Consider the following 27389-nt stretch of genomic DNA (forward strand, 5'->3'; position numbering starts at 1 on the left):
AAAAAAAAATAATATATTACCTTCAAAAGTCTAGTGAAGAATGAATTGAAATCTAAAACTCTATAAACAGAAAAATATTAATATAATGTGAGGGAAAATAAAAAAAAACATTTCGGGTGAGTAAACACTGAAATATTTATCTCCTTGGGCCATTTCTGAAAAGTACTCAAGAAAATATTTTGGAATAGAAAAAAATTCATAAACTGTCAATCTTATCCATAAAACATCAATGGAACATCAAGGAAGGTGAACATGTCCTAGGATAGTGTACAAAGGTATTTGGAAGGAGGCTCTTGGCCCACACATTTGAATATTAACTTTCCTTTCTATGGTTCTATAATCATACTAGTTGAATTTGCATCAAATTATGCTTATTTAATGTACTCCATATGGATGTTGTTTTATGGCATAATTTTTATTATTAATTTACAAACAATATAGTAAATTCACTATGACTATAGAATATACAAATGATATAATTATTAAAATATACATATTAATATTACTTCCATATTAATATTATTTCCACAAGGGATTTGGGAAGTATCATCTAAAGGAATCACAGAAAATATATTCAAACTCTACCCTTTTTATATCTATAACAAGAAAAATAGAAGAAATATTAGCAAAAACGACTACTTAGTGAGGAAGATTGCTTAATTCTACTTCGACATTTTGTATGGCCTCAGTTTCTATGATAGTTTGGATGTTAAATATTTTAATGGATCAATAATGCATACATATGCAGTGTGTATGTCCTGTATTTTCATATAAAATCAACCTTATATTACCAATGTAGTCTTGCAAGATATAGACCCAACAATGATTATAACATACTACCAAGTGTAACATTCTACTAAGTGTGCTCTATACATAGAATACCTGTGGCATACTATACACAGTATAGTTAATTTAGAATAATGATGTTATACTGTGACATAGTATAATTAAGTTTTACTATGTTATACTGTTGTATACTAAGCACTATAGTATGCTACCAAGTATAATATCCTAGCACAATCACAGCAATAGTAAATGAAAATATTTCTGATTATATCACCACCATCACCAAAAGAACCCTCAATGTTCATGTGTCCTCACCTCAGTACAATAATCCGTAAACGAACATTTACTTTATTTATAAGGATTTTTAATTTAAAATAAATGCAAGATATAAAACACTATTGTAATAATTATAAAGTTCCTTACCTTATTTAGTATTCTATGTAGTTTTCATACCCAGAAAGTAAACTCCTCATGTATTTTGTATAATTTTCTTTTTCAGTTTTGATTATTTTTGACAAAAGATGTTAATATAATTTGTTAATCACTGGAGAAAATATTCACTACCACTCTTACTGCAAAGCAATGATACTAATAATGCAGTCTGATCCTTAACTGGTGCATACTTGTATTGCGTGATATATTTGAAAAGAAGACTACAGAAAGTTAGAAGGAAGGAAACAGAAGATGACAGATGATCTGGGAGTGATTTTTTTTCATACTTATGTACATTTAAATACAACAGTGAGCAGATTTGCTGCCATAACCATGATTAATAACCAGAGTTTCATGATCTATCTAGTTGCTAATATTTGTCATTATTCCCCCCTTGATAAACTAAGGGACTTATAATAGATAAGTTCTAAATTCCTTTTCCATTAAAAAAAAGTGTTACAAGTGAGTGCAAGGATGTAAAGATCTGAGTGTCAAATAGGAATTAATGGAAACAAATAAATAATATACCTTTGCGTTACCTTTCATCAGCATTTTACATTTGTTTTGCTCCCTGGCTGCACGAAGACATGCTTGAGTAGGACCTTCTGGCCTATTTTCCTTTTCACAGTAGTGACCAACTGCAAGATAATACAATTTATTTATTTATTGTTGTTGTTGTTGTTGTTGTTGTTCATGGGGCTTGAATTCTGAGCCTGGGCACTGTCCCTGAGCTCTTCAGCTCTACCACTTGAGCCACAGCACCACTTCCGGTTTTCTCGTGATTAATTGGAGATAACAGTCTCATGGATTTTCCTGCCTGGGCTGGCTTTGAGCCATGATCCTCAGATCTCATCCTCTTGAGTAGCTAGGATTTCATAACCAAAAATATTGCTTCAAGTAGTTATTTTTTTAAAGGAGAGAAGCTCTACATTTTACAATGGTGAATGGTCTTGAGCAAAAAGGAGCTCTCAGGAACACTGACTAGGACCTGAGTTCAGCTGACAAAAAATACAAATAATAATAAACTCCATTGTTAACTAGTTTTTAATTATCATAGCCTGTTAAATAGTTAATACAGTCTGCTCTTTTCTGTTTACTTTTTTCAAGTACTGGATTTCTCAGCTTTCTCCATTACAACTTGAGCCAAATGTATAGTTCTGGCTTTTTTCTATTATTTGGAGGTATTTTGTCTGCTTAAGCTGGCTCCACATCATGATCATCCTATGTCAATATTTTAAGTAGCTAGAATTTTAGGTATGAACACCTAGAGCCTAAGCTGTATTTATTTTTAAATATCTCTAGGATGCTGGTCACTGATAAGATTGAGAAATCATCCGATCAATAATAGAGATTTTAGACATTTTACCTTTACCTGTAATTATAGGAAAATGAACATTCTGGCCTGCATCTATGGTTTTCAATGTTGCTTGAAGTCCAGAAATCTAGTGGGGAAAAAATGAAACAAATATAACATTTGAATTAATGACTATAAAGCTTAAAATCAAACCTGAACTTTAACAAAACAAAACATAATTTTTAGTTAAGATCTAATTTCATTCTGGATGTGAATTTCACACATACATTTCACAGTGTACTTCACTGAATCAAGAATCTTCACCACACATTTTGATATTGCAATTAAACAGAAATATATAACTTTTTCTATTACTGAATAGCACTATTTATAAATAAAAATTAGCAGATAAATTATAACCAATATAATGTGATCATGAAATGCTTGGATTAAAAAATGTGAAGGATTGCTATCTGTTCTTACATGGCAAACAAATGGATTGTAATTTTTCAAACAATCTTATTTAGAGTAATGAAAGGTTTATGAAGCAATTTCTAACATAGCACAGAGTTCTGGTATGTTGAACACATTGTTCCTTTGTTGTCATCACACATTAAGATGGAATATTGGTTACAAATAATAAACTTAATATCCATACACTATTATGAACTAAAGCCAACTTTTTATTTAATTATGTTTTCTATTTTTTTTAGGTTACAGAAGTCCAACCAGAATAGTACTATATAATAATCATTATGTTTCCCTCACCTACTGTAGACTGAGAGACACCTTCTTAGACTTTCCCTATTTAACTGGCTTTGAATATTTAGAGAAATACTGACCAGGTAGTATTTTGCTAATGGTCCTAATTTAGGTTTGCTTGATGTATTTTCAATGGTTAAACTAGAGTTGTGAGACTTTAGGATAAGAGAATACATTTATTAACACATTGTATCACAGGTATATGCTTAAGACTAAGGATATCAATCTTGATCACCTAACTTCAGTGTTACTTTTTTCTTTGTATACCTGTATTTGTGAAAGCAAGTCATGAAGTGCAGCCAACACTTAACTGCTGCGTGGTTAAGTTTAACTCCTGGAGGGAAGGACTATCTACTGTGCCATATGGGTTTTTTTTAATCAGACAGATCTGTCTATTCTCTACTCAATCATTTGTTAATATTATTGTGAAACCACAGAGATTTACTTTACACTTCAAATTATAATCCATACCAGTTCAAACTGTTACATATTTTAACCCTGAAGTCTTTTTGGTTGGAAATAATGAAGAATACAATGTATCATTTAATAATTGACTACTAACCCTTTTTTCTTATTGTTATTGTCAAGGTGATGTACAGAGGGGGTACAGTTATATAAATCAGGTAAAGCATACATTTCTTTTTGAATACTGTCACTCCTCTCTTTTTCTCCAAGTTTTTCCCTATAAACCCTCACCCCACAAGTTGTATAGTTCATTTTCAACATAGTGTCTAGTGAGTATCACTGCTGCATTTGTTCATCCACCATTTCTGTGACCCTCTTTACTCTCCCCGCAAACATTCTCAGCTCTTTCTTTCCATATCACCGACATTAGGGCTAGCTAATAAGAACATCTCCTTAGACTTGGTAAAAGATCCATGCAGTAGGATTGTCACCTAGCTCAACCTAGGCCTAGGCCCCATCCATAATTTAAAAAAAAAAAACCCTCAGGCCAGTAGCCTCCTTTCCCTGATCTCACACATTTCAGAAATGCTCAGGAGTATGTGCTTTTCTCTCAACTGAGCTTGGAAATAAAAGTTTTCATATCCTTTTGTGTGGATAGCATCATCATTCTCAATGTCTAAAGGAAATCTGAATGAGGAAGATCCATTTAACTATACAGGTGCATGCAGTGCCAAAACAGTTTCTTTTTCTAATGGCATTTCTAAACTGTTATTATATATGTAAAGCAGTAGTATAGAAAACTCAATTCTGATAGAATTATTTTAGCTTTGTAAATATGTTTTCATTTTAGATATGTGTGTGTGTGTGTGTGTGTGTGTGTGCGTATTTGTGTGTGTGTATCAATCATATGTATACCTATTTAGTAGGTGAGAAAATAGACATTTTAAATGCCCTGATTTTTCACATAGCTAACTTTGCATAACTGTGAATCACCCATCACTCTCAATCCTTAACTCTTTTAACTAAACCAGTGAAGAGACAAAATGAAATCCAAAGATTTTATCTGTTTTAAGCATATTCTTCATATGGCCATTGATCTAACCTCAGGAATCTCCCTTTTATTTGAGATATAAGAATTAAAGACATTTCCAGGAGGGTAAGTTAGCCATAATCACATACCAGCTAAGAGAACATTAAGTGCTGGAAGTAAAAAAGAATGTAGTATAAATACTTCCCATGGATTAGATGTAAAGGATCAAGGAGATAAAATTTTGCAAATCAGACATATAAATGTCTTATACTTCTATGATGATATAATAATTTATTCATCCTTAGAATTCAAACATTCAAGAACAGAAAATTAAAAGTCAAGCCAAAAAGGCACCAAACAAGGGGTGTTTTGTTTTTCAGAAGCTAAAAATTTCACTGAAAACACACAAAAAGAGGCTAAAACATGCCTTAACAGTAAAATTACTAAAATAATAGTATTGCTATTATACAAGCTTTAATATTTTCTGTTCAGGCAAATTGAAAACCTCAACAATAAAAGAACGTTAAGCTTAGTCACAGTATTATATTCTCTAATAAACACATATATAATAATGTAGTATAATATTATGGTTTACTTCTTTAAATTCTTTGCCAATGATTCTATACCACTGTTCAAAATCTGAGCGAAGCCAGGTGCTGGTAGCTCATGCTTGAATCCTAACTACTCAGGAGGCTGAGATCTGAGGATAGTGGTTTGAAGCCAGTCTGGGCAGGAAAGTCCATGAGACTCTTGTCTCCAACAAACTACTCAGAAAAAGCCAAAAGTGACACTGGCTGAAGTGGTAGAGCGATTGCCTTGGGCCAAAGAATTCAGGGACAGTATACAAGCCCTGAGTTCAAGCCCTAGGACCAACATATATCAAAAAGAAAGAAAAAGAAGAAAGGGGAGAAGAGTAAAGGGGAAGGGAAGAGAAAAGAGAGAGAAAGAAAAGAGAGAGAAAAAAGAAAGAAAGAAAGAACTAAAGAAGAAAGAAGGAAGGAAGGAAGAAGGAAGGAAGGAAGGAAGGAAGGAAGGAAGGAAGGAAGGAAGGAAGGGGAGAATAAAGAAAAGTAAATAAAAAATTAGAGCTAGTCTATGTGAAAAACCTGAGGGAAAAATGTAACTGTCACTCATTAGCAAGATAAACACAAATTCACTCAACAACTAGGAATGTCAAATATTCATAAGGGAGACATTTCCAAGCAATTTTTTATTCATTTTGTCCTGTTTCAACAATAATTATAAAGGTAGATTTTTATGGCTGCATCTTATATAAAATACCTCTGAGTTCTCAGTGTTTAGATAACTTGGCAAATATCAGTGTGCATAGCTGTCATTTTATATGTATAGCTTGGCATTTTAATCCAAGTGTATTTAACAACAGTGGCTGAAGGTTTTCTTTCAACTCTACTCTAATATTTTCCTATGTCTTTATATTTCAGTTAAATACTATTTAATATAATAATCTGTATAGACTTTTAGATGGATAAAATACTTTTCTTAATTTTCCAAATGAGGTTTTATGGGAAAATTGGTAGATTGTTCTAAAATTTATCTCAGAAACAAAAGCCAACATTTCTACTTATGTTATAAAAATGATTAAAAACAATTTCAAGGGTGCCTGAATTCTCTCTCCTCTCTTACCTTCCCAACAGCTCTGTCTCTTTCCAAGGAGATTAGCATTTTCTCCTTCAGCAAAGCCTGGTGCTTCTCGTGTAACACCTTTATAGTTGGTTCATAAGATTCATAATGTAACTTTAACCTACAAATAGAAAAAGGTCACTTACATCTTAAAAGGTAATAGAGTTAAATCAGTGAGTTCCATCTAACTTCTAAATCTTGTGTTTCTTTTCTTATTTCACTTATTTTTGGCTTGAGAATAAAAATGGATAACCATATAAAAATCAACACACAAGAGCCAAGAAGCACAGGAACTATTATTTATCATCAACTTCATTCACAACCAGGGGCTATAGGATGAAGGGTGGGAATGGCAAAACCATATTTGCTGTAAGTAGTTTCTACTTCCTTCTAGCACCTTTTGCTGTATTCAAATATAAGCCCAGATGTAAACTTGTTCAACCACTTTGGAAAGCAGTATGGAGGTTCCTCAAAAGACTCCACATAGAGCTCCCCTATGACCCAGCAATCCCACTTTTGGGCATTTACCCTAATGTTTACAAACAAGACCACACTAAAGCTACCAGCACAACTATGTTTATTGCAGCATTATTTACCATAGCTAAGATATGGAACCAACCCAGATGCCCCTCAGTAGATGAATGGATCAAGAAAATGTGGTATATATACACAATGGAATTCTATGCCTCCATCAGAAAGAATGACATTGCCCCATTTGTTAGGAAATGGAAAAACTTGGAAAAAATTATATTAAGTGAAGTAAGCCAGGCCCAAAGAAACGTAGGTCCCATGGTTTCCCTTATTTGTAATATCTAGTATATGTATGAGTCAAGCGGAAAAGGTCAGATAATGTGATGTCAGGAAAATGAACCCTTAGATGTGTATTTTAATGTTTTTTTTCTTTCATGCATGTGTTTCTAACACATTTATAAGATTATCTCTTTGTTGCTTTGTATGTCCCTCCCCCATAGTATAACCCTTGCTTTCACTATATTTGATGTCAGTATAACTTGTGGAGGAGATGGGGAAAAACCAGTTGTTTAAGGATACAGGTGGACCTGTTGCAACAATGAGAAGTACAAGTTGTCATGTCCAAAACGAACTTTACAATGTTGGTGGGGGGGGGGGGCTGGGGGGAGGGAGGAAGGAGAAGGATTGGGATTAGGGGGGGAGGGGGGAGGCTGGGAAGGGATGTGAAGGATAAACAAAGGAGGAGGCTGCAATGCTTGGTAAGAAATGTACACATTATCCTGCCCATGTAACTGTAACTCCTCTGTACAGTATGTTCACAAATAAAATAAAATTAAATTAAAAAAAAAAAAAAAAAAAAAAAAAAAAAAATATAAGCCCAGAAGATTACTGCTGTTCTTGGAGATTTGAGAAATTAGACTTTTTTAAATCAATGCAGAAATAATTTTCAAAAAGACAAGGACTACAAACAATGGGTGATTAAAGAAAAAGAATCATTGACACCATAAGAAAAGATGGCCAAAAAAAAAAAAAAACCAAAACGAGTATCTACTCAAGTGGCTCTATACCTTGAATCATGTCCCTACCCCCTTTATGCTTGGGTAATTTTTCAGAGATGGTCTCACATTTTTACCCAGGGCGCAATTACAAGCATGATCATACTACCAAGGCCTTTCTTGGAGCTGTACCCATAGGCACACATACTATGCCAGTTTATTTTTTAAGATAGGTCTCACAATTTTTTTTTGTCTAGGCTTGTCTTGAACTGCAAAGTGCAATCTGTCCTATCTCTATTTCTTGAGTAGCTAGTGTTATAGGCATGTATCATTATGCCCAACTTGATATTCTATGTTTTGAATCATTCAGTATACAATGCTTATTTTAAGTCATTATTTGAAATGTGTTAATTCCAAAATATATGGGATAGTTCCAGAGATCTTTAGTTATTGGTTTCTACTGTAATTGGTTGTTATCAGAAAATGTTTTTGGATAACATCAAGTCTTTGAAATTTATAGAAGCTTCTTTAATGGTCCAGTATACAGTTTAGTGAATATTCTATGCACATCTTAAAATAACATTGCTTGAATAACTTGAATAACATTCAAGCAATATTATTTATGTTAAACTGATGAAAAATGTTTTTCTATAAACAGGAAATTTGTGTGTATATTTTCTAATTATTGAGAATATAAATATCCTATTATATAACTATGTTTTCCTCATAATTATATCAGATTTGGCATTAGCAGTTTTAAAGTACTTAGAGTAGTAGACAGTTTATGTTATATCTCCTGATGAACAGATCAATTTCTCAATATAAAATGTTGTTTTCATTTTATTTTGTCTTATGTATAGCTATTAAGCTATTCTATTCATATGCTAGAATTATCCTAGACATAAACATAAACTAATTATTACAAATGAGGGAAACTATGGGCTCTATGTTTCTTTGGGTCTGGCTTACTTCATTTAACATGATTTTGTACATGTGACCATATATCTAAGCAAAATGAACTCCAAGACAGGAAACATGGTTTATCCTTGTTGTGGTTTTTTAAAATGTACGATGTGATTTCTTCTTCCTTTTGTTTTCCCATTTTCCTATGGTTTATGCACTGTTGTCACAATATTTGATTTTGGTACCCTGGGTATTGTATTGCCATTTATCTGACTTAGGGAAGGGAAGGGGAACAACAAAATGGTGAGACAAAGGACAAAGGGCAAATCAATGCAACAGTGACACTCACAAGACAGTACATTAGAAATGAACTGTACAACTTGGGTGGGTTGGGGGGAGGGAAAGTGTGAAAAAATGAGGGAGGAGGTAACAATTCGACAAGAAATATATTTACTACCTTATGTTTGTAACTGCCCTTTGCTATACAGAATCTTTAGTTTGCTGTGATCACATTTTTCAAGTCTTTCTTATTGTTTAGCCCTTAAAAATTTTCTCAGAAAGTTCCCCCTTATAGCAATGTTATAATGCTTATATTTCACAAAGCACTTCTTTTAGATAACTGATTTAATAATAATAATAATGACAGAAATTAACTAAGAGTGTGACCTTTAGGGGCCTGAAGTGATAGTCGACTCAATGAAATGTCAACACCAGATGGCTCTGGCAGACAGTACAGGAAGAATCTCATAACACCATAGCATTTATGACCTATTAGAATACCTTTGCTTCTGCAGAATTATTTGATAGAGGATCCTTCTTAGAATTTAGAATGCTATCCTATCTAGTGAGGAGGCTGAGATCTAAGGATTGCCATTAGAAGCCAGATCAGGTAGGAAAGTGCAAGAGACTCATCTCCAGTTAGCCACTAAAGAGCTGGAATTGGAGCTGTGGCTCAAGTGGAGAGTGTCAGACTGGGGAATAAATACTAAATGACAGCACCCAAGCCGTCAATCAGTTTGAGCCCAGCACTGACGGAAAAGGAAATTTAGAATGCTTAGTAAAAGAGGGAATAATATATACAAGGTGTAGGAAAGTAATACTGCTAAGGCCAACTTCCAAAAAAGGTTGCTTCAGATTGAGTACTAGTTCTATAACAATTAATATGACATGATCCAAAGTGAAGTTCCCCTAAGAGGACCAAAAAGTAATTGTATGTTTTTCTATTACAATATTAAAATTGTGGTTCTATTTTATACAAAAACTATTTAAATAAGAATATTCATAAAAGTCATTGATTTCAGAATATACATTATATTTCACAAAAGAAATAAAGCTTAATTATTAAAATACTAGAATTATAAATACATTTAATCTTATCAATTCAGCCATATTAAAAAAAAAGAGTAACCAAAAACTTCAGGTAGCATTGAGTCCAATTCCATCCACAATTCTTCTTAGTCTGATTAACATATATGTATTTTGGTACGTACTACACATTTACATTAATGTTACATATTTTTAAACACATAGGTATAGAATCTTTATATCCTAATTCATATACAGTTATTTTAAGAAAAATATTGATGACAAATTTCCCTTTTAGTATCTTTGGCTAACTCACTCATGAGATTTGTCTCCACTATCCTTTGCTAAAGTCACTATCAAAAAAGAATATATATTATAACATGGAAACAACATTTAGAAAAGCTGTTAACTTAGTCTGAATGTGTACTTCTGTTTCATCAGTTTCATAAGTATTTCATATTTCCTTATAATTTCTATATTGCGTACTGGTATTTCTAAAAATAAATTCATAATAAAATATTCAGGTTAAATTGAATTTAAATTATAAAAATTAAATTATACAATGAGATTATCAATGTAAGCAAAAATTCAACATTTAGACATTTACAATGAAAGGAAAAGTAAAAACAAAATTGAAATATTTTAGTAAAATATGAAACTGAGAACTTAAACCAGGAATAAGAAAGATCTATTGTAATACTTTGCAATGGCACCGTTACTAGAAAAGATATTCACTAGTGATTGATTGACATGATTGCTACCTTTATTGTGAATGGTCAACAGTATCTCTGGCATCTTATTTTGGTCCTTTGGAAACATGCATTAGTGATTTATCCACATAGCTAAATAAATAAATAACTTCTACAGATTAGATGAGGAAACACAAGCTTCTTGAGTATTCTTCCCTGGTGCTCTCCAGATAATAAAATATGAAAAAATACATGATCTGAAGTAATTAATTGTATAAGAAATGAATTATAGTACTATTTCAATTAAGTATATTTAGATATTTAACATTAATGATACATTTTAAAATATAGATAAAATAAATAATAAAATATATAGTGGCTATTGTATCAGAGTGTACAGATACAGAGTTTTTGTCATTAGAGAAAGTTCTAGGAGATAATACTGCTCAAGAACAAGCGAAGAGAAGTTTAGTTAAGGATTATATATTTTTTATTTCTTGAATTTTAATGGGTATGAAGTTAAGGAGGGAGAGAAAGAAAATCTATGTTCTGTCTTCCAAATAATTTTTAAAAAGTGCTATCATAAAGTCAAGGACATTTAAGATATGCCTCCTACCTACTGCCAAGCCTCACATAAGCTTTACTCCAAATGTACACAATCTGATGAATGGATTATGCTCCTTTATACAGCATGTATGTACCTACCATCTTCCAAGTGCACCCTAACTGATTCCACTCCATTCAATTGATTCATAATTATAACCTAGAATTGTTGCTCTGAAAATATTCCTTTTTAATATATATTTATTTTAAAGATACTGTACAGATGGGTTACTGTTACATGAGTAAGGTAATGAGCACATTTCCTATCAAGCATTGTTACCTCCTCCTTTGTTTTTCCCCTACCATCCCTTCCCTCCCCACTTTACCAACTCCTCCCTCGTCCACCCCCCGAAGTTGTAAAGTTTATTTTCAACATAGTGTCTTGTATATCTCAGTGTTACAATGAGTCAACCTATATCCTTATTTCCGGATTTTGTTATTTCCCTTCCCCTCCCCAAATTAGAAAAATGTATATACAAGATGTAGGACACCAGAATCAAATACAGTGAAAACAGGCCCTGTAACATTATAGTCTGGTTGAAGCAATTACCCTCTAGCTAATATAGCAATAATGCAGTATACTATGTTCTTTTTCCACCTAAAACTTTCTCTATTATACATCCCAGAACCTCTGGGTCTTTATGCATTTACTCATCCTCATATTTTTGAATAGATAGTATAGTATCTGTCACATACTTGATGCTCAATAATAGTTGAATTAATATTTACCTTTACAGCATCTGTCACTATCAAATTACTTAGTAGTAATTGAATAAATCTTTAACAAATATGCCAGCATATATTATCACTTACCCTTTGAGGTCATTAATCAACTTTGTTTTTTCTTGGACTGTTCGCTTGTGATGCATTCGATGATAATCACGTTCTTTCTGAATTTTCAGCAGATTTTCTCTAGCTTTGCTGAAAAATACAAAAAACTGTATTAAATCTAAAAACTATCGTTAATTCCTTTCTAAAAATTTATTTACCCCTCAGTTAAAATCAATTTTTTTTTTGTTGTCTGGTTGTGGGGCCTGAACTCTGGGCCTGGGCTCTGTCCCTCAGCTCTTCAGCTCAAGGCTAGCACTCTACCACTTGAGCCACAGCACCACTTCTGGCTTTTTTTTTCTGCTTATGTGGTGCTGAGGAATTGAACCAGGGCCTCAGGCATGCAAGGCAAGTGCTCTACCACTGAGCCACCTTCCCAGCCCAGAACTTATGAGTCTTAAAGATAGAGCCCTGTAACCAGGGCAACTCTACCATGAGTAAGAGCTGTCTTGGGAACCTTGGCAGGAATTATTTGTGCAAGATCTTGAAAAGTTTCAGCAAATCCAGAGCCTGAGTCTCTCTGGTGAGAGAACCACCTAGGTGAAGAAAATAGCCTGTAAGCCTGGCACTGGTGGCTCATGCCACCAGCTACTCAGGAGGCTGAGATCTGAGGATCGCAGTTCAAAGCCAGCCAGGGCAGGAAAGACTGTGAGACTCCTATCTCCAATAAACCAACAGAAAACCGGAAGGGGCGCTGTAGCTCAAGTGGTAGAGCACTAGCCTTGAGCTGAAGAGCTGAGAGACAGCGCCCCAGCCCAGAGTTCAAGCCCCATGACCGTCAAAAAAAAAAAAAAAGAGAGAAAATAGCCTGTGAGTTTTTGGAGGCCTGGAGTAGGAGTGAAATCACTCTAGGAAATTCAAGACTCCATGTCCTGGGAGCTAACACAGGAACCTGCAAATAGCATTTGAAATCCATCTCCCCGTGCTGGCCCCTGGCTCAGATCTTTACAGGTCCTGATGGGCCACTCTGCCTCTGACAGATGGCATTGATGTCTCTAAACCACACATCTAACTATCTATACTACAAAAAAATCAGTTCTGGTTGGGAGAAGTTTACATCTTTCTTTTGTTTTCTTTATTCTTCTTTATCTCCTCTGTAGTCATTATATGAGAAACATATATCCACATTTTGAAATTCAATTTGCAGCCATCTCTATCTACTATCGCCCTATCCCATTTCTGCTTACGCTCTGTATTCAATTAGATTGATTCTCTCTTATTTTTCTTCTATTTCCCTCATCCAAAATCTTTCCTTATTCTCCATACTTTTGGCAGGGCATATTTGTCTTGTACTCTTTTTTCACTATACTTTCAAATGGATCTTTTCTATGTATTTCCCTCTTCTTTCTCATTAGTTACTTTAGCTACTTCTCTATTTATCCTTATTACACCATATACCCCTCACTATTCTTTAGTACTCTTCCTCTTATTTCTTTCATTAGTAGCTGGCTTAATTAATATCTTCCTTATCACAAAGCATTATCTTTGTTTCTTTATTTCTCTGGAAATATAGGAACAATGTCAATGATTGTTATTAATTGGTGATTATTGTATTTTCACTCTGGTGTGTCTATTCACCATGACTGCTTCTACACCTTAGTCTGCCTCCCTAGGAGAATAGAGGTGTAAACCTAGTGCTTTGTGAGAATAGTGGGTGAATGTTAGACAACTGAGCAACACCTTTAGTCCAATACTGGAAAAATACAATACAGCTTAAGTACTGTCCTGCCTTGCCTACACATTGTGAATACCTCATCTGAAAGAACACAAAGAGACTAAAACCTCCAAACAAAGACTGGTCTCTGAACAAAGCAATATGTCTTTGCCAAAAGGAAATAATGCCATAATAAAGCACTTGGATGATAGCAATGTGGATGAAATCTCAAGAAGCTGAAAGAATAATGGTAAGAATTACCAATAAAATTAATGAGTAACATAAATAATCAAATGAATTTGAAGAAAATACAAACTGAATCACATAAGAAAGACAATGAATAAAATGAAAGAAGAATTCAATAAAGGTACAGAAATCCTAAAAATATTCAATTCTGGAAATGAATTTCTTAATATTCAAATTAAAAAACCCTCAGGTAAAAACTTACTTTCAAGAAAGACTATGAGGATAAAGTTCAGAAATTAGAAAATTTAGATAAAAGCAAATAAAAATGAGAAAATATAAACAACATATAAGAAAACATTAAAAAGAATACAAGCCTATAAATCATGAACATTAGAGAAAAATATATACAAGCTAAAGGCATAGAAAATTTTTACTCAATATTACTCAACAGTAAAAACTTTCTACAATCTTGGAGGAAAAATAGATAACCACATATAGACTATATGGAGGACACTAAACAGACAAGATCAGAAAATCATCTCTGTACATTTTTGTGAAAGGTACTTTTATTTTCCTCTCCTTAGAAACAGTGCATTGATAATCATTTTAAAGTGGATTGTATAGATTTTGGCAAAAACATCATCCAAAATCTATAGAGAAGGATGTTAGTTCAAAATATGCCTCTCATTAATCCTATAACCTGGGACATGGGATTAAAAGCTTCTGAGTCTCAATTTCCTAGTATGCAAATTTTAAAATTATCATTTTCAAAGTGTTTCACACATTATTTAAAATATGTCAAATAATATAATATGTAAAATAACAAACATATCTGAAGTTGTTTCTAAAGAATAAATAAACCCAGTGGGAAAAAGTCTGGCAGACACAGAATTATAAACTTTAAGAAAATAAGTGAATGATAAAAGCGAAGGAATTCTACCTTTAGGACTTTGTCAGTACTACAATAGATACAAAAGGGACTCTAACACATAGACAAGGAAGATAAATGCAACCAGGTAAAAAATAGAAAAAGAATGAATCACAGTACATGAATAGAATACAAATAAGGATGGAAAAAGAAGTAAACATCACACACAAAAAAAAAAAGCCAAATGACCAAATGAGAGGAATCCCTGCATATCTTTCAATTATAGCACTGAATGTCATTTGTTTCAGGTCTCTAATCAAAAGACACAGTCTACTGGGCTTATTGCCTAAAAGAAATGCATTTCACTGGCAAAGAAAAAATAGACAAAGTTAAATGATGAAAAAGTTATAAATAGAGCCTCAGAGCAGGCAGGAATACAAACCCTTATCTGACAAAGTAGATTTCCAAGTAAAATTATCCAGAAGAAATAATAAAAAAAGTCACTTCATAATGATAAAAGAATTTCCAGTAGGTGAAAATAATTATAAATACATACTCATTCAGTGTCAATGCAACCAATTTCATAAAATAAACACTACTAGACACCAAATATATATAAACTCCAGCACAATAATAGCCAACTTTTATAACCCACTCTATCCATTACATGGAGATTCCGCAAATAAACTTCAGAAACATCATCAACAACAAAAACTACAAAATTACGTCCTATAGAGCCTGCGTCAGTGGCTCACGCCTGTAATCCTAGCTACTCAGGAGGCTAAGAACTGACCAGCAGGGTTCAAAGTCAGCCCAATCAGGAAAATCCTTGAGATGCTTATCTCCACTAAACCACTCAGAAAACCAAGAAAGTGGCAGCTGTGACTTAAGTGGTAGAGAGCTGGCCTTGAGCTGAAGAGTGCAGGGACAGCGCACCCAGGCCCTGAGTTCAAGCCTCATGACTGACCAAAAAAAAAATTACATACTATAGAATAAATGGGATCAACAGCCATCTATAGAGACCAATTCATCATAAAGGTGTACCATATACAATCTACTGACCAGCATGCAGAATTTTCTCTAAAACAGATCATGTTTTAAGACATAAAGTTTAAACAAACATAAGAAAATTGAATTGATTTACTGTATTATATCAGGCCACAATAGAATAAAACTAGAAAACAATAATGAAAGAAACTACAGAGAATATTCAAATATATAGATCATGAAAAAAAATGTGGAAAATAAATAATCCCTTTAATCAAATAAAAATGAAAAGTCACTTTCCTATCTTTTGGAATATAGCAAAGACAATGACATGAAGTAAGTGTATAGCTAACAGTACCTGCATTAAAAAAAAAATCAGAGAAATCTTAAATAAATAACCTAATGATGTCCCTCAAGCTCTTACAAAAATATAAGAATAAACCAAAATGCGCAAAATAAGTAGCAAAATAAATAATGAAGATTGAGACAATAATAAAGATACAAAACAATATACAGAATCATTAAAACAAAAAGTTATTTCTTTGTAAAGGTAAACAAGTTTAATAAACTCTTAGCCAAAGTAACCAATATAAAAAGGGAGAAGATACAAATTGATGAAATGAAACTTGAAAAAAAGAACATCTCAATAAATACAAAATGAAATTCAAAGGATCCATGGAAAATATTTCAAAAACTCATATCCTAATAAACTGGAAAACAAAATGTAGATGACATACAAAAATTGACCCAGGAGATATAAAACTCTTCAAAGACCTATAATGAGGAAGGGCATTGAAGCAGTAATAGACTCTGAACAAAGAAAAGCCCAGGACTAACTGGATTAAGTACCAATTTTTATTGTAATTTTAATGAAATAACACTAATGATCCTGAAGCTAATCCATAAAATAGAAAAGTAAGGAACTGACTCAATGAAGCTAATATCCTGAAATCTTTCAGGGACACAAAGTGAAAATGAAACAAAATTATTGACCAAGTTTATTGATGAACATGTATGAGAAAATTCACAATAAAATTCTTCCCATTGAATTCAACCACATATTAAAAAAGGTAATATTCTACATGATAATCAAGTTGGTTTCATTGTGGAAATGCAAGGATAGTTCAACATATTCCTATCAATATATGTAGTACAACATATAAATGAAATAAAGGACAAAAATCATATGATCATCTTAATGGATGAGGAAAAAGCCATCAATAAAACTCAAAATCCTCATTATTATGAAATTCCTGAAAAAATAAAGAGTGGAAGGAATGTGTATCAACTTAGTAAAGCTATATTATAAACTTACAGCCAACATTTGCCTAAATGAAGGAAAGTGGAAGTGATTTTCTCTAAACTTAGGACTGAGACAAGAATTTACAGTCTCATTCATTTTTATTCAATCCAAAACAATAAAAAAGAAATAGAATTAAAATGACCAAGAAAAGGAAAGAAAAAGAAAAAGTTTACCTTCATTGAAATTGCTATACCCTACATTTGGAAGACTCTACCTAAATAACTTAAAGTTGATGAATAGCAGGATGAAGAAAATCAATATAAAACTAACAGTAGTAATTTTTTCTATGTAGTAATAATGAATAGGCAGGAACAAAATCAGAAAAAGAAATCCTTTTCAAAATAGTCTGAAAAAAATAAAAAACCAGTTGATTAACCCAATGAAGAAGGTGAAAGATTTCTACTGCAAAAGCTACAAAACATTAACGAAAATGAGGAAGACACCAGAAGATAGAACAACTTCCCATATTTGTGGATTGGTAAAGTTAATACTGAGATAACAGCTAAATCACTAAAAGAGTCCTATATAATCAATGAACTCTCCATCAAAATCCTAATGCTATTCTTCACAAAATAGGAATATAAAATTTAAAAATTCATATTGAAACATATAAGACTGTGAATAACAAGTGACACACTGAAGACAAAGAGAAATACTGAATGTATCCTAAAATTGAACTTCTTTTTAAAGTACAGAATTATAGTGACAAAAATTGCATGGTAACAGTACAAAAACAGAAATATAAACTAAAGAAATACAATAAAAGACTCAGAAATAAATTCATGCAGCTGTATCCACCTAAGTGTTTACAAAGAAGCAAAAAACACAGATTGGAGAAAAGACAACTGCTTCAGAAAATGTTTTTTGGAAACTGGATTCTTATTATAGCTTCAGAAGCCTGAAACTAAACCCCTAATTTACTGTCAAAAGGATCAAAGATCTCAAAACCAGAAACTTTGAAAAAACTACAGGAAACAAAGGGAAAACTTGAAGATATTGGCATAGGCAACAACGTTAGGAATGGGACTGTAATTGTTTAGTAAATATGAGCAAAATTTGAGCACATGACTCAGATGAAATTAAAAAACTTGGAGACATCAAAAGAAAAATATTACCAGAATGGGTACAAATCTCTGTAAGCTATTCATCAAAGAATTAATATCTAGAATACATAAAAAGCTTGAAAAATTAAGTATCTAAGGAACCAATAATAATGGGTTAATGAATATTAAGAAATGAGTTAATGAACTTCAAAAGATTTACAAATAGCCAAAAAATGCATTAAAAATGTTAAATATGTTTGCCAAAAAGAAAATGAAACTCAAAAAAACAGAGAGTCTATCTCATCCCAGTCATCATTTCTATCAACCAGCAAACAAACAATAAACATTGCCCAAGATGTTAGGGAAAAGGAACCTTTATACATTGTTGTTTAGAATGTAAATTACTGCGGCAGCTGTGAAAATCAGTATGAAAGGTCCTAAAAAACACTAAATTTAGAAATACCAAATGATTCTCTCTCCTAGTCTGGGGCATACATCAGGGCTGAAGGTATGCAGCACATGATAATATATCACAGCCATGCTTATCACAATATACTCAGTCAAACTGTAGAGTCAGCAATACCCAGAAACCATATGAAGATGAGAATTATAATAGTAATGGGACATAAGTGTAAAGGGGCACAGTCACTTCAGGGTATGAAGATAGTATAATGAATCTATTTTAAAGGAGGTCAGAGAGGAAGGGAGGCTAAGAGAGTATAACAAAGTGAGTAAATTTGATGAAAGTACATTGTATGTATGTTTGAAATTACTTCAATTAATTTATGCAGATAAAAATAAATCTAAAATTATATTCAATTAAATGGCTTTTTGTTATGCACAGATAATACTTGATAAATGTTCGTCATTATCATCATCACATCACCGTTCCTACTCAGTGTATTAGAAAGGCCAGATTCAAGCCCTGTGGCAATGCCTCACACCTGTAATCCTAGTTATCGAGGAGGCTGAGTTCTCAGAATCCTACTTTGAAGCCAGCTATAGTAAGAAAGTCTGTAAGCCGGATGTGGAGCTGGGGCTCAAGGGATAGAGTGCTTGAATGAAAATACTAAGGGAACAGAACTTAGTCTCTGAGTTCAAGACCTAGTACCAGCACACAAACAAAAAGAGGCAGATCCATTTTTTTTCTTTACAGATCTGTTTTCCTGCAGGAGGACATATGCAATAAATAGGTAGCTGAGTCTACTCTAGCAGACCGAAAGTATCAAGATGCATCACTATGTGTGTCTACATAAATTAAATTTTTATGAACATCCTTGTAAGCCTACTGAAATTATCTTATTATCTAGTGTCTTGGTAGTTACATAGACACATCGTATTTCTCTTATCTGAAATGTAAATCAGCAACAGGATAAAAGTACTTGAAAAATGCTTCCAAGTTTCTTAATCAGAACCACAGATGTGCAGCACTGTATGAACTCATTTTTTCAATATACATTTAGAAATCTATTTGTGCTCATCCCAGGAAAGAAAGCATAGGAATTGACTGAAGTATTAGACCTTAAAGTTTTTCTGACCATTAAATTGGTTTTCAGAGACTTGCTTTCTGTTTGCACAAATGAAATCTACTCAGTGAGACAATTTAAATTCATTTCATGGTGATGCTTCTCCTTTTATGACCTTTCTGATGCCCATCTGCTTAATAAAATGAAAATACAAGTTGTACTGAAGAACAGTGTAAAATATTCATATAAGCAATTAATATTTTCTGCACTCTATAGTATTTTCTCATCACATTAGCACAGCATCTTTGTTTCCTAAAAAAGATCTTTTATTAATACAGACACCAAACACTGATTCAAGAGCAATGAAGTAAATTATTTGGTGAAGCAGTCTATTTAAATTTATATATCATAAAGAATACAATTCACATATGCCTTCTCTTAATGAGATGGCACAAAAGATACTCAATATCACATTTCAGGAATCTGGCAAATCAACATGTATAATTATACAATGCAATAATCAGAAAGGTATATTCTCATAACACTGTGAAACTCCAAAACTCCACTTCTTAATATGTGTTACTTAGTAGTATGACCTTTAAAAGTATTTGGTATGTAAATGGACCTGGTAAGATACATTACTAATTAAATGATTTTAAGTAACAATTTGATATAATCATTTATTTATGAAATTATTAACTTATTTGTTATTATTTGGGAAGAGAATACATACTTATCCTTGCTTACTTTAGCCAATCAAAGCACGCTATCTTAACTACTTATTACTAACAATTATTATTATTTATAATTTCTTATAATTTTATATTATATATTTTATAGTATAAATATTTTATAATTATTTTAATAATTATATTATTTTCTTCATATGAAAAATAAGCTAAAGTAATTTCTGATCACAGTAATTATATGACTACCACATTTGTCACTATCTATAAATCATGCTTAAGTCAATCATATTAATGTTAAAATGACTGTTAAAAGGCCAAATAAAAGTGAGCTAGATTAGAGAATAATTTCCTTATATTCTTTTTTTTAAAGGTGGGGTATGCCCATATACAGAAATTATACCTTTCAATTTAACAAGCAATTACCTAAATCCTAAAGCATGAAATTTTATGGGCTTCATTATTATCTTTATTTTCACAGTGTTTGTTTCTGAAAGTCATTAAATTAAATGGGTCTTCACACAAACTGGATACTTTTTGAACTTTGATGGAAGTAAATTTTGTAAAAAATCAGGAACTTTACCAAAGTTCCTAATTTTTTCTCAATATTAACTGCAATTTAATTTTAAATGTCTTTATTTTCTGGTAGAAAAAAAAATGCTTATTTAAAATAATGTTTTCCTATCTTCCATTTAACAATCTCAGCCAAGATTATTTTCTCTTAAATCTTTGTACAACATTATTTTCTACCAAATCTTTAGGGCTTTCCATTGATCCTTTCTTTTCAGCATTATATTTGCTTAATGTAAAAGTAAAAAAAGGAAACCAATACTCTAAATGAGGCAAGAATTAACATGGCAAAAAGTTGATTAAATTCCCTTCATAATAAGAAAATGATGCCCACTCTAAAATTATGCTATCAAAACAACAAATATCAATTACAATATCAAAAAGCATCATCATCTAAAAACCATTAAAGTCTAGCTATGAAGTTAAATATTAACAGCACAATTGTTTAACTTTCTACTATGTATCAGGTACAGTATAAGCCCTGCAGGTACCATGATGTGAACACAAGACCCAGTCTCTATTATATGCATCTCACAAAATGACAACAAGATATTCATTAAGCTTACGGTATAAATTTCCAGATCTTTCACATGTATTCATTATTACATTAGAAGATATTTTTAAATGAAATATGAATAGAAAGACTAACCTTCTGAAGGTATCATTCTTTCCTCCCCAAAATATGCATATAAACAATATAAACACCGATATTCATACCAAAATTCTATACATTTATTCAACTTTGTTAATCACAATTTCATCCTTCTCTTTCTATGGAATTTGGAAAAGTGAACCCAAAATATATATGATAATTCAAAGAGCCTAGAATACACAAGCAATCTTGAAAAAGAATAAAGGACTCATTTTTGACTCATTAAAAACTACAAAAATCAACAGTCTGATCCAGGTATAACAATATAAAACAGAATAGAAAAGAATGAAGAATGGAGAAGAAATAGAAATAGAAGTGAAAGAAATAGAACAGAGTCTAAAAATAGACCCACAGTTGATTTTCAATGGAAATTCCAGATATATCAATAACTTCTAAAGAAAATTTTCTAAATACTGGTGCCACAATTGGATATGCCAAAGAAAAGAGAACTAACTTGCATCTCATGCTTCACACCATGCAAACAATTAAGGAATAGTTATAGAATGAAATAAGATTCTAAACCTTTAACACTTCTAGAAGAAAACTCAAAAGAGTATCGCTATGGCCTGAGAGTAAGCAATGGTATACTAGATATAATAAAAAGCAATATCACAAAATGATAAAACTTGGCTACATCAAAATTTCAAGCATGTTCTCATTATAAGCAACATTATGGGCCTGGGCACGGTAGTATACATAGTGGTAAAATCCATGCATAGTTAGGATCATCACAATCTGAAGCCAGTCCCAGGCTAAAAGCACTATTCCCTAATAAAACAGCCAAAGTATAAAAGGATTAGGTCATGGTTCAAGTGGTAGAGTGCCTGCGTTAATGTTCTCAAAGCTTTAAGTTTAAACCTCAGTACCATCATCCATTTCTCCTTTACACATGTTATTTTACTCCGTCACTTATTACCTGTTATCACACCATATATAAGTACATGCTGTCAATAGCAATTTTTTAAACTTACCAAGTGTAAACAGTGTGGAGGCAAAAAGAGCAAAATGGGCTTGTTAGTAAGGAAGAAACAGGGGCAGAAATCACGTTCTGACACAGAAGATGGGGCAAGTATAAGAATAAAAAATAGAACTAACAGAAGGAACAAGTATACTCAATTTAGTAGCAGAGTTCTTCAATCTAGAAGGGCAATTAGCGAAGGTGAGATGAAAGTCAGACTTCAGGATGTTCAAGAGCAATGCATTCATGTTTTTAAAACTTAACCATAAACTGAGTTAATTTGCATTATCTACGGGATAAGATGGCATGCTACAGAAAATAAGATCAAGCAAAGAGGTTCCTAATTAATAAAATCCTAGTTAATAAACCTACAGTGATTATATATAAATTTCAGATGAAGAAAAATCTTTTAGTATGTAAACTGAGAAGATGTAAGGCTTATGAAATTCAAGAAATATTTAAATGATAACAAAATTCAAAGTATTTCATCTCTAGTAGTCTTTGACACATGAAATTACTGCCAGTCACTTCATGCACTTAAAGCTACCAATTGGAATATTTCAATGGAAAGCTAAAAATTATATCTTCCCTTTCTAAGAATGATGTCAACTTATTAAACATATCATATATATGTAAATATATACAACCTCTAAGCATAAATCTTTCAAGAATATATTTTCTCTTTAAAATGTTTTTTGATATGTAATTTTATTGTAAATATACTGTACAAAGGGGTTATAGTTACATGAGCAAGGTAATGAGTACATTTCCTATCAAGCATTGTTACCCCCTCGTTTTTCCCCTACCATCCTTTTACTCTGCACATCCCCAAATCTCCCTTCCCCAACCCCAAAGTTGTAAAGTTCGTACATCTCATTATCACAATGGATCAGCCTGCATCCTTATTTCAGCATTTTGGTTATTTCCCTTCCGCTCTGCAAACTAGAAAAATGTATATACAAGATGCAGGACACCAGAATCAAATACAGTGAAAACAGGGGTTATTACCATGGGGGGAAGAACATATAAAAGAAACAAAAAAAATCACATAGTACATTATAAGTACATGAAAAATAGCAGCAAGAAAGATAAAACCTCTTGTGTCCTTATTTTGAGGTTCATTGAGATTAGCATCATCTCATATGGACATATGTATATAGCTTTTCTGCTGATATCTCTTATTGCAAATAAGGGATACCATGAGACCTATGTTTCTTTGAGTCTGGCTTACTTCACTTAATATAATTTTTTCAAAGTCTTTCCATTTCCTAACAAATGGGATGGAGTCATTCTTTCTGATGAAGTTATACAATTCCATTATATATATACCACATTTTCTTGATCCATTGATCTACTGAGGGGCATCTGTTTCGGTTCTACATCTTGGCTATGGTGAATAATGCTGCGATAAACAAAGTGGTGATGGTAGCTTTAGTATGGCCTTCTTTTTGATTGTTTGGGTAAATGCCCCAAAGTGGGATTGCTGGTTCATAGGGGAGCTCTATGTGGAGTCTGAGGAACCTCCATACTGCTTTCCAAAGTTTTTGAACAAGTTTACACTCCCACCAACAATGCAGTAGGGTACCCTTATGGCCACATCCCTCCAGCATCTGTTGTTGTTAGATTTCTTGATTATAGCATTCTAACTGGGGTCAGGTGGAACCTCAGTGTTGTTTTGATTTGCATTTCTTTTATGGACAGAGAAGAGCATTTCTTCATGTGTCTATTGGCTATTCTTATTTTCTCTTCAGAGAAGTCTCTCTTTAAGTCTTTAGCAGTTGTTTCTTTGAGGATTTGTTGTTGAGGGATTTAATTTTTTGAGTTCTAAGTATATTTTAGATATGAGGCCCTTGTTTGCTAGTGAAGTTCTTCTCCCAACCCATGGGCTTTCTATTGCTCTTGCTAGCTATGTCCTTTGCCAGGCAGAAGCTCTGCAGTTTAATGTAATCCCATTTGTCCAACCTTTCTTTAATTTGTTGTGTTTCTAGGTCTTTATTAAGACAATTTCAGCCTGTGCCAAGGAGCCCTAGAGTTTCTCCTACTCCTTCCTGTAATGTTTTCGGGGTGTGTGCTTTGACTTTGAGTTGATTTGGAGTTGATTCTGGTGCAGGGTGATACATAAGGATCTAGCTTTAGTTTTCTACAGATATTTAACCAATTTTGCCAGTACCATTAACTGAAGAGGCTGTCTTTCATCCATTCTATTTTTTTTTAGCTCCCTTATCGAAGATTAGAGGGCTATAGGTCTGTGGGTTCATTTCTGGGTTTTCTCTTCTACTCCATTGGTTCTCAGGTCTGTTCTTATGCCAGTAACAAGCTGTTTTGGTTACTATGGCTTTTTAGTAGAGTTTGAAATTTGGTATTGATATTCCTCCAGCAATATTCTTTCAGCTAAGGACTGTTTTTGCTATTTGGGGTCCTTTATTGTTCCCTATGAATATTTGGATTGCTGCTTCTATTTCCTTGAGGAATGAGGTTGGGATATTGATAGGTATCCTATTAAATTTGTAGATAGCCTTTGGCAGTATTGTCATTTTCACAATGTAAATTGGAGAGTTAAGTCCATTAATATTTAGAGTTAGGAACAAGAGGTGCTTGGTAATTGTTGTCATGTTATCCACCTTCCTGGGGGCTGTGCCAACTGGGTTCTTGCTATGATTCTTGGATTCTCTGGAGGCTGTTTTTGGCCTTCATCGTTCTGTGTTTGGTTTTCTATTTGTAGGACATCTTTAACTATCTTTTGTATAGCTGGTTTGGTGAATATATATTGTTTCAATTTTTTCTTTGCTATGGAAGGTTTTTAATCTGACCTTCCATTATGAAGGAGACTTTGCTGGGTACAGTATTCTTGATTGAGAGTTGTTTGTCTTTAGGGTGTGGCATATATCATTCCAGGCTCTTCTTGCTTTCTGAATTTATTCTGATTGGTTTCCCTTTATAGGTGATTGATCTTTTCTCCCTGACAGCTTTAAGAATACTTTCCTTGGTCTCAACTGATCCTGTGCGGATTACAATATGAAGGTGGGATGTCCTGTCCTGGTCTGTCTCTTTGGGGTTCTAAAGGACTCTTGTATCTGAATGGGCCTGTCTTTTTGCATTTTGGGGAAGCCCTCTACTAGGACCCTGTTAAATAAATTTCCTAGACCTTTAACTTCTGTCTCTGGGCCCTCCTCTACACCTATTAGCCTTAGATTAAGCCTTTTGATGGTGTCTTCTAAATTCTGAACAAATCTATCATATTTCTTGGATTTGTCTTGCGTACATGTATGTTCTTTCTCTATAATGCCTAGTGTGTCTTCAGTCCCAAAGATTTGATCTTCTGCATGGTCTAACCTAAGGTGAAGAGTTTGTACTTTGTTTTTCTTTTCTGCCTTGGTCAGATTTGATGACTTCAAATGTTTTGCTGGAGCTTTGTTTTAGATCTTGTATGGACTTCTTTACCTCCTTAATTTGATTTTCAGTGTTCTCAAATCTTTTAGTTGATTGGTTATAGTTTCATTAGAGTCCCTTTCTGTCTGTTGGGCTTCATTCAGCTTTTCGTTTGGCCTCCATGGATTGTTCCAGCTTTGTGTTTGTGGAGTCCATGATTGCCTCTATTAATCTTTGTTTATTCTCATCTTTCTCACACAGTTCCTTTATTAATTTTTGATTAGCCTCCTCACACTCAAGAAATTCCTGTATTAATCTGCTTGCCTCATCACACTCATGCATTTCCCTATCACACTCACAAAGAGTCCTTTACAGGCTTTCAATCTTTTCATTCAGCATGTTTACCAATAGTATTTGTAGAGCATTTTGGAAACTCTCTTCTGGATTATTCATTAACTGCTCTGTAGCCTGATTATCATGAGTGGGAGTTGAAATATCTCGACTTGACATTTTTTTTGTGTTTCTCCAGCTTGATCTGCCCATTTGTGTATGAAAGAAAAACCAATTCTGCACTAGCATACTGTTTTAAGGCAAGCATCAACCATAGCCCTGTAGTTGCACAGATTGTTTGACGTAGTCAAAATGAGTACAGATACAATCTAGTTCAACAGATTCAATGTAGTTCAACAACAGAACCAGGGATCATTGGACTAAGAAAATCAAAGAAGAAGTCAGCTGGCCAAAAATGAATAGGTTTGGGGAGAATTGTGAGGAGAAAATAAGATTAGAGGAATGTGGGGAAGGAAAGGGAAAGAGGGAACATAACAAAAACCTAAATTCAAAGAGAGAAAAAGATAGAAGGAAAGAAAACAATATATAAAGAAAGGGGGAAAATGAAAAATAAAAAAAACTTAAAATGATCCCTTAAAAATTATGTAAATATAAAGAAATAATGCTACAATTAAAGGAGCTAAGGCTGAGAGTTTGTGACTTGAATGATCGATATCTGAACTAAGTATACACACAATGAAGGATCAGGTCTAATAATAGAAGACGGGTATTATCTGAGGATGAACAGAACAGCAATTAAGTAAAGCCAAAAAACAAAAAGGACTGAAAGGGGAAAGAGTAAAAAAATAATTTTTAAACAAACAAAACTAAAAATGATGAAAAAATTGAAGTTGAAAAAAAATTTTAAAGAATAGGCACAAGTGGGGGGGCAAGGGCAGGATGGGATGGGAAGGGGAAACAAAGGAGGAGGCTTCAATGCTGATAAGAAATGTACTCACTATCTTTCCCATGTAATTGTAACCCCTCTGTACAGTATTTTCACAATTAAAAACAAGAAAGAAAATGTGAAAATCTGAAACAAAAAATAAATAAATAAATATCTGTTTGTTGGTGTTAATGTTCTTTGGTAAAATACAGAATTTTAAGTGAGAAAAAAAAGAACAGGTACAAAAAAAGAGGTCTTAGATTTTTTTTGCAGGAGAAGGGGGACCT

General features: G+C 32.9%; 1 protein-coding gene across 2 annotated transcripts in view; it reads right to left on the reverse strand.

Moving 5' to 3' along the window:
* The window catches only part of Spag16 (sperm associated antigen 16), a 775603-nt gene that overhangs the window by 720784 nt on the left and 27430 nt on the right, over positions 1 to 27389 (reverse strand). For both annotated transcript variants that reach the window (XM_042679127.1, XM_042679126.1), the window contains exons 6-9: positions 12130 to 12237; positions 6354 to 6471; positions 2591 to 2660; positions 1747 to 1856 (exon numbers count right to left, since the gene is read on the reverse strand). In XM_042679127.1, coding sequence (XP_042535061.1) covers positions 1747 to 1856; positions 2591 to 2660; positions 6354 to 6471; positions 12130 to 12237 — 406 coding nt within the window. The remainder of the gene's footprint in view (positions 1 to 1746; positions 1857 to 2590; positions 2661 to 6353; positions 6472 to 12129; positions 12238 to 27389) is intronic.

The sequence above is a fragment of the Dipodomys spectabilis genome, unplaced genomic scaffold, assembly GCF_019054845.1.
Source record: "Dipodomys spectabilis isolate Male_0828 unplaced genomic scaffold, ASM1905484v1 ptg000051l, whole genome shotgun sequence".
NCBI lineage: Eukaryota > Metazoa > Chordata > Mammalia > Rodentia > Heteromyidae > Dipodomys > Dipodomys spectabilis.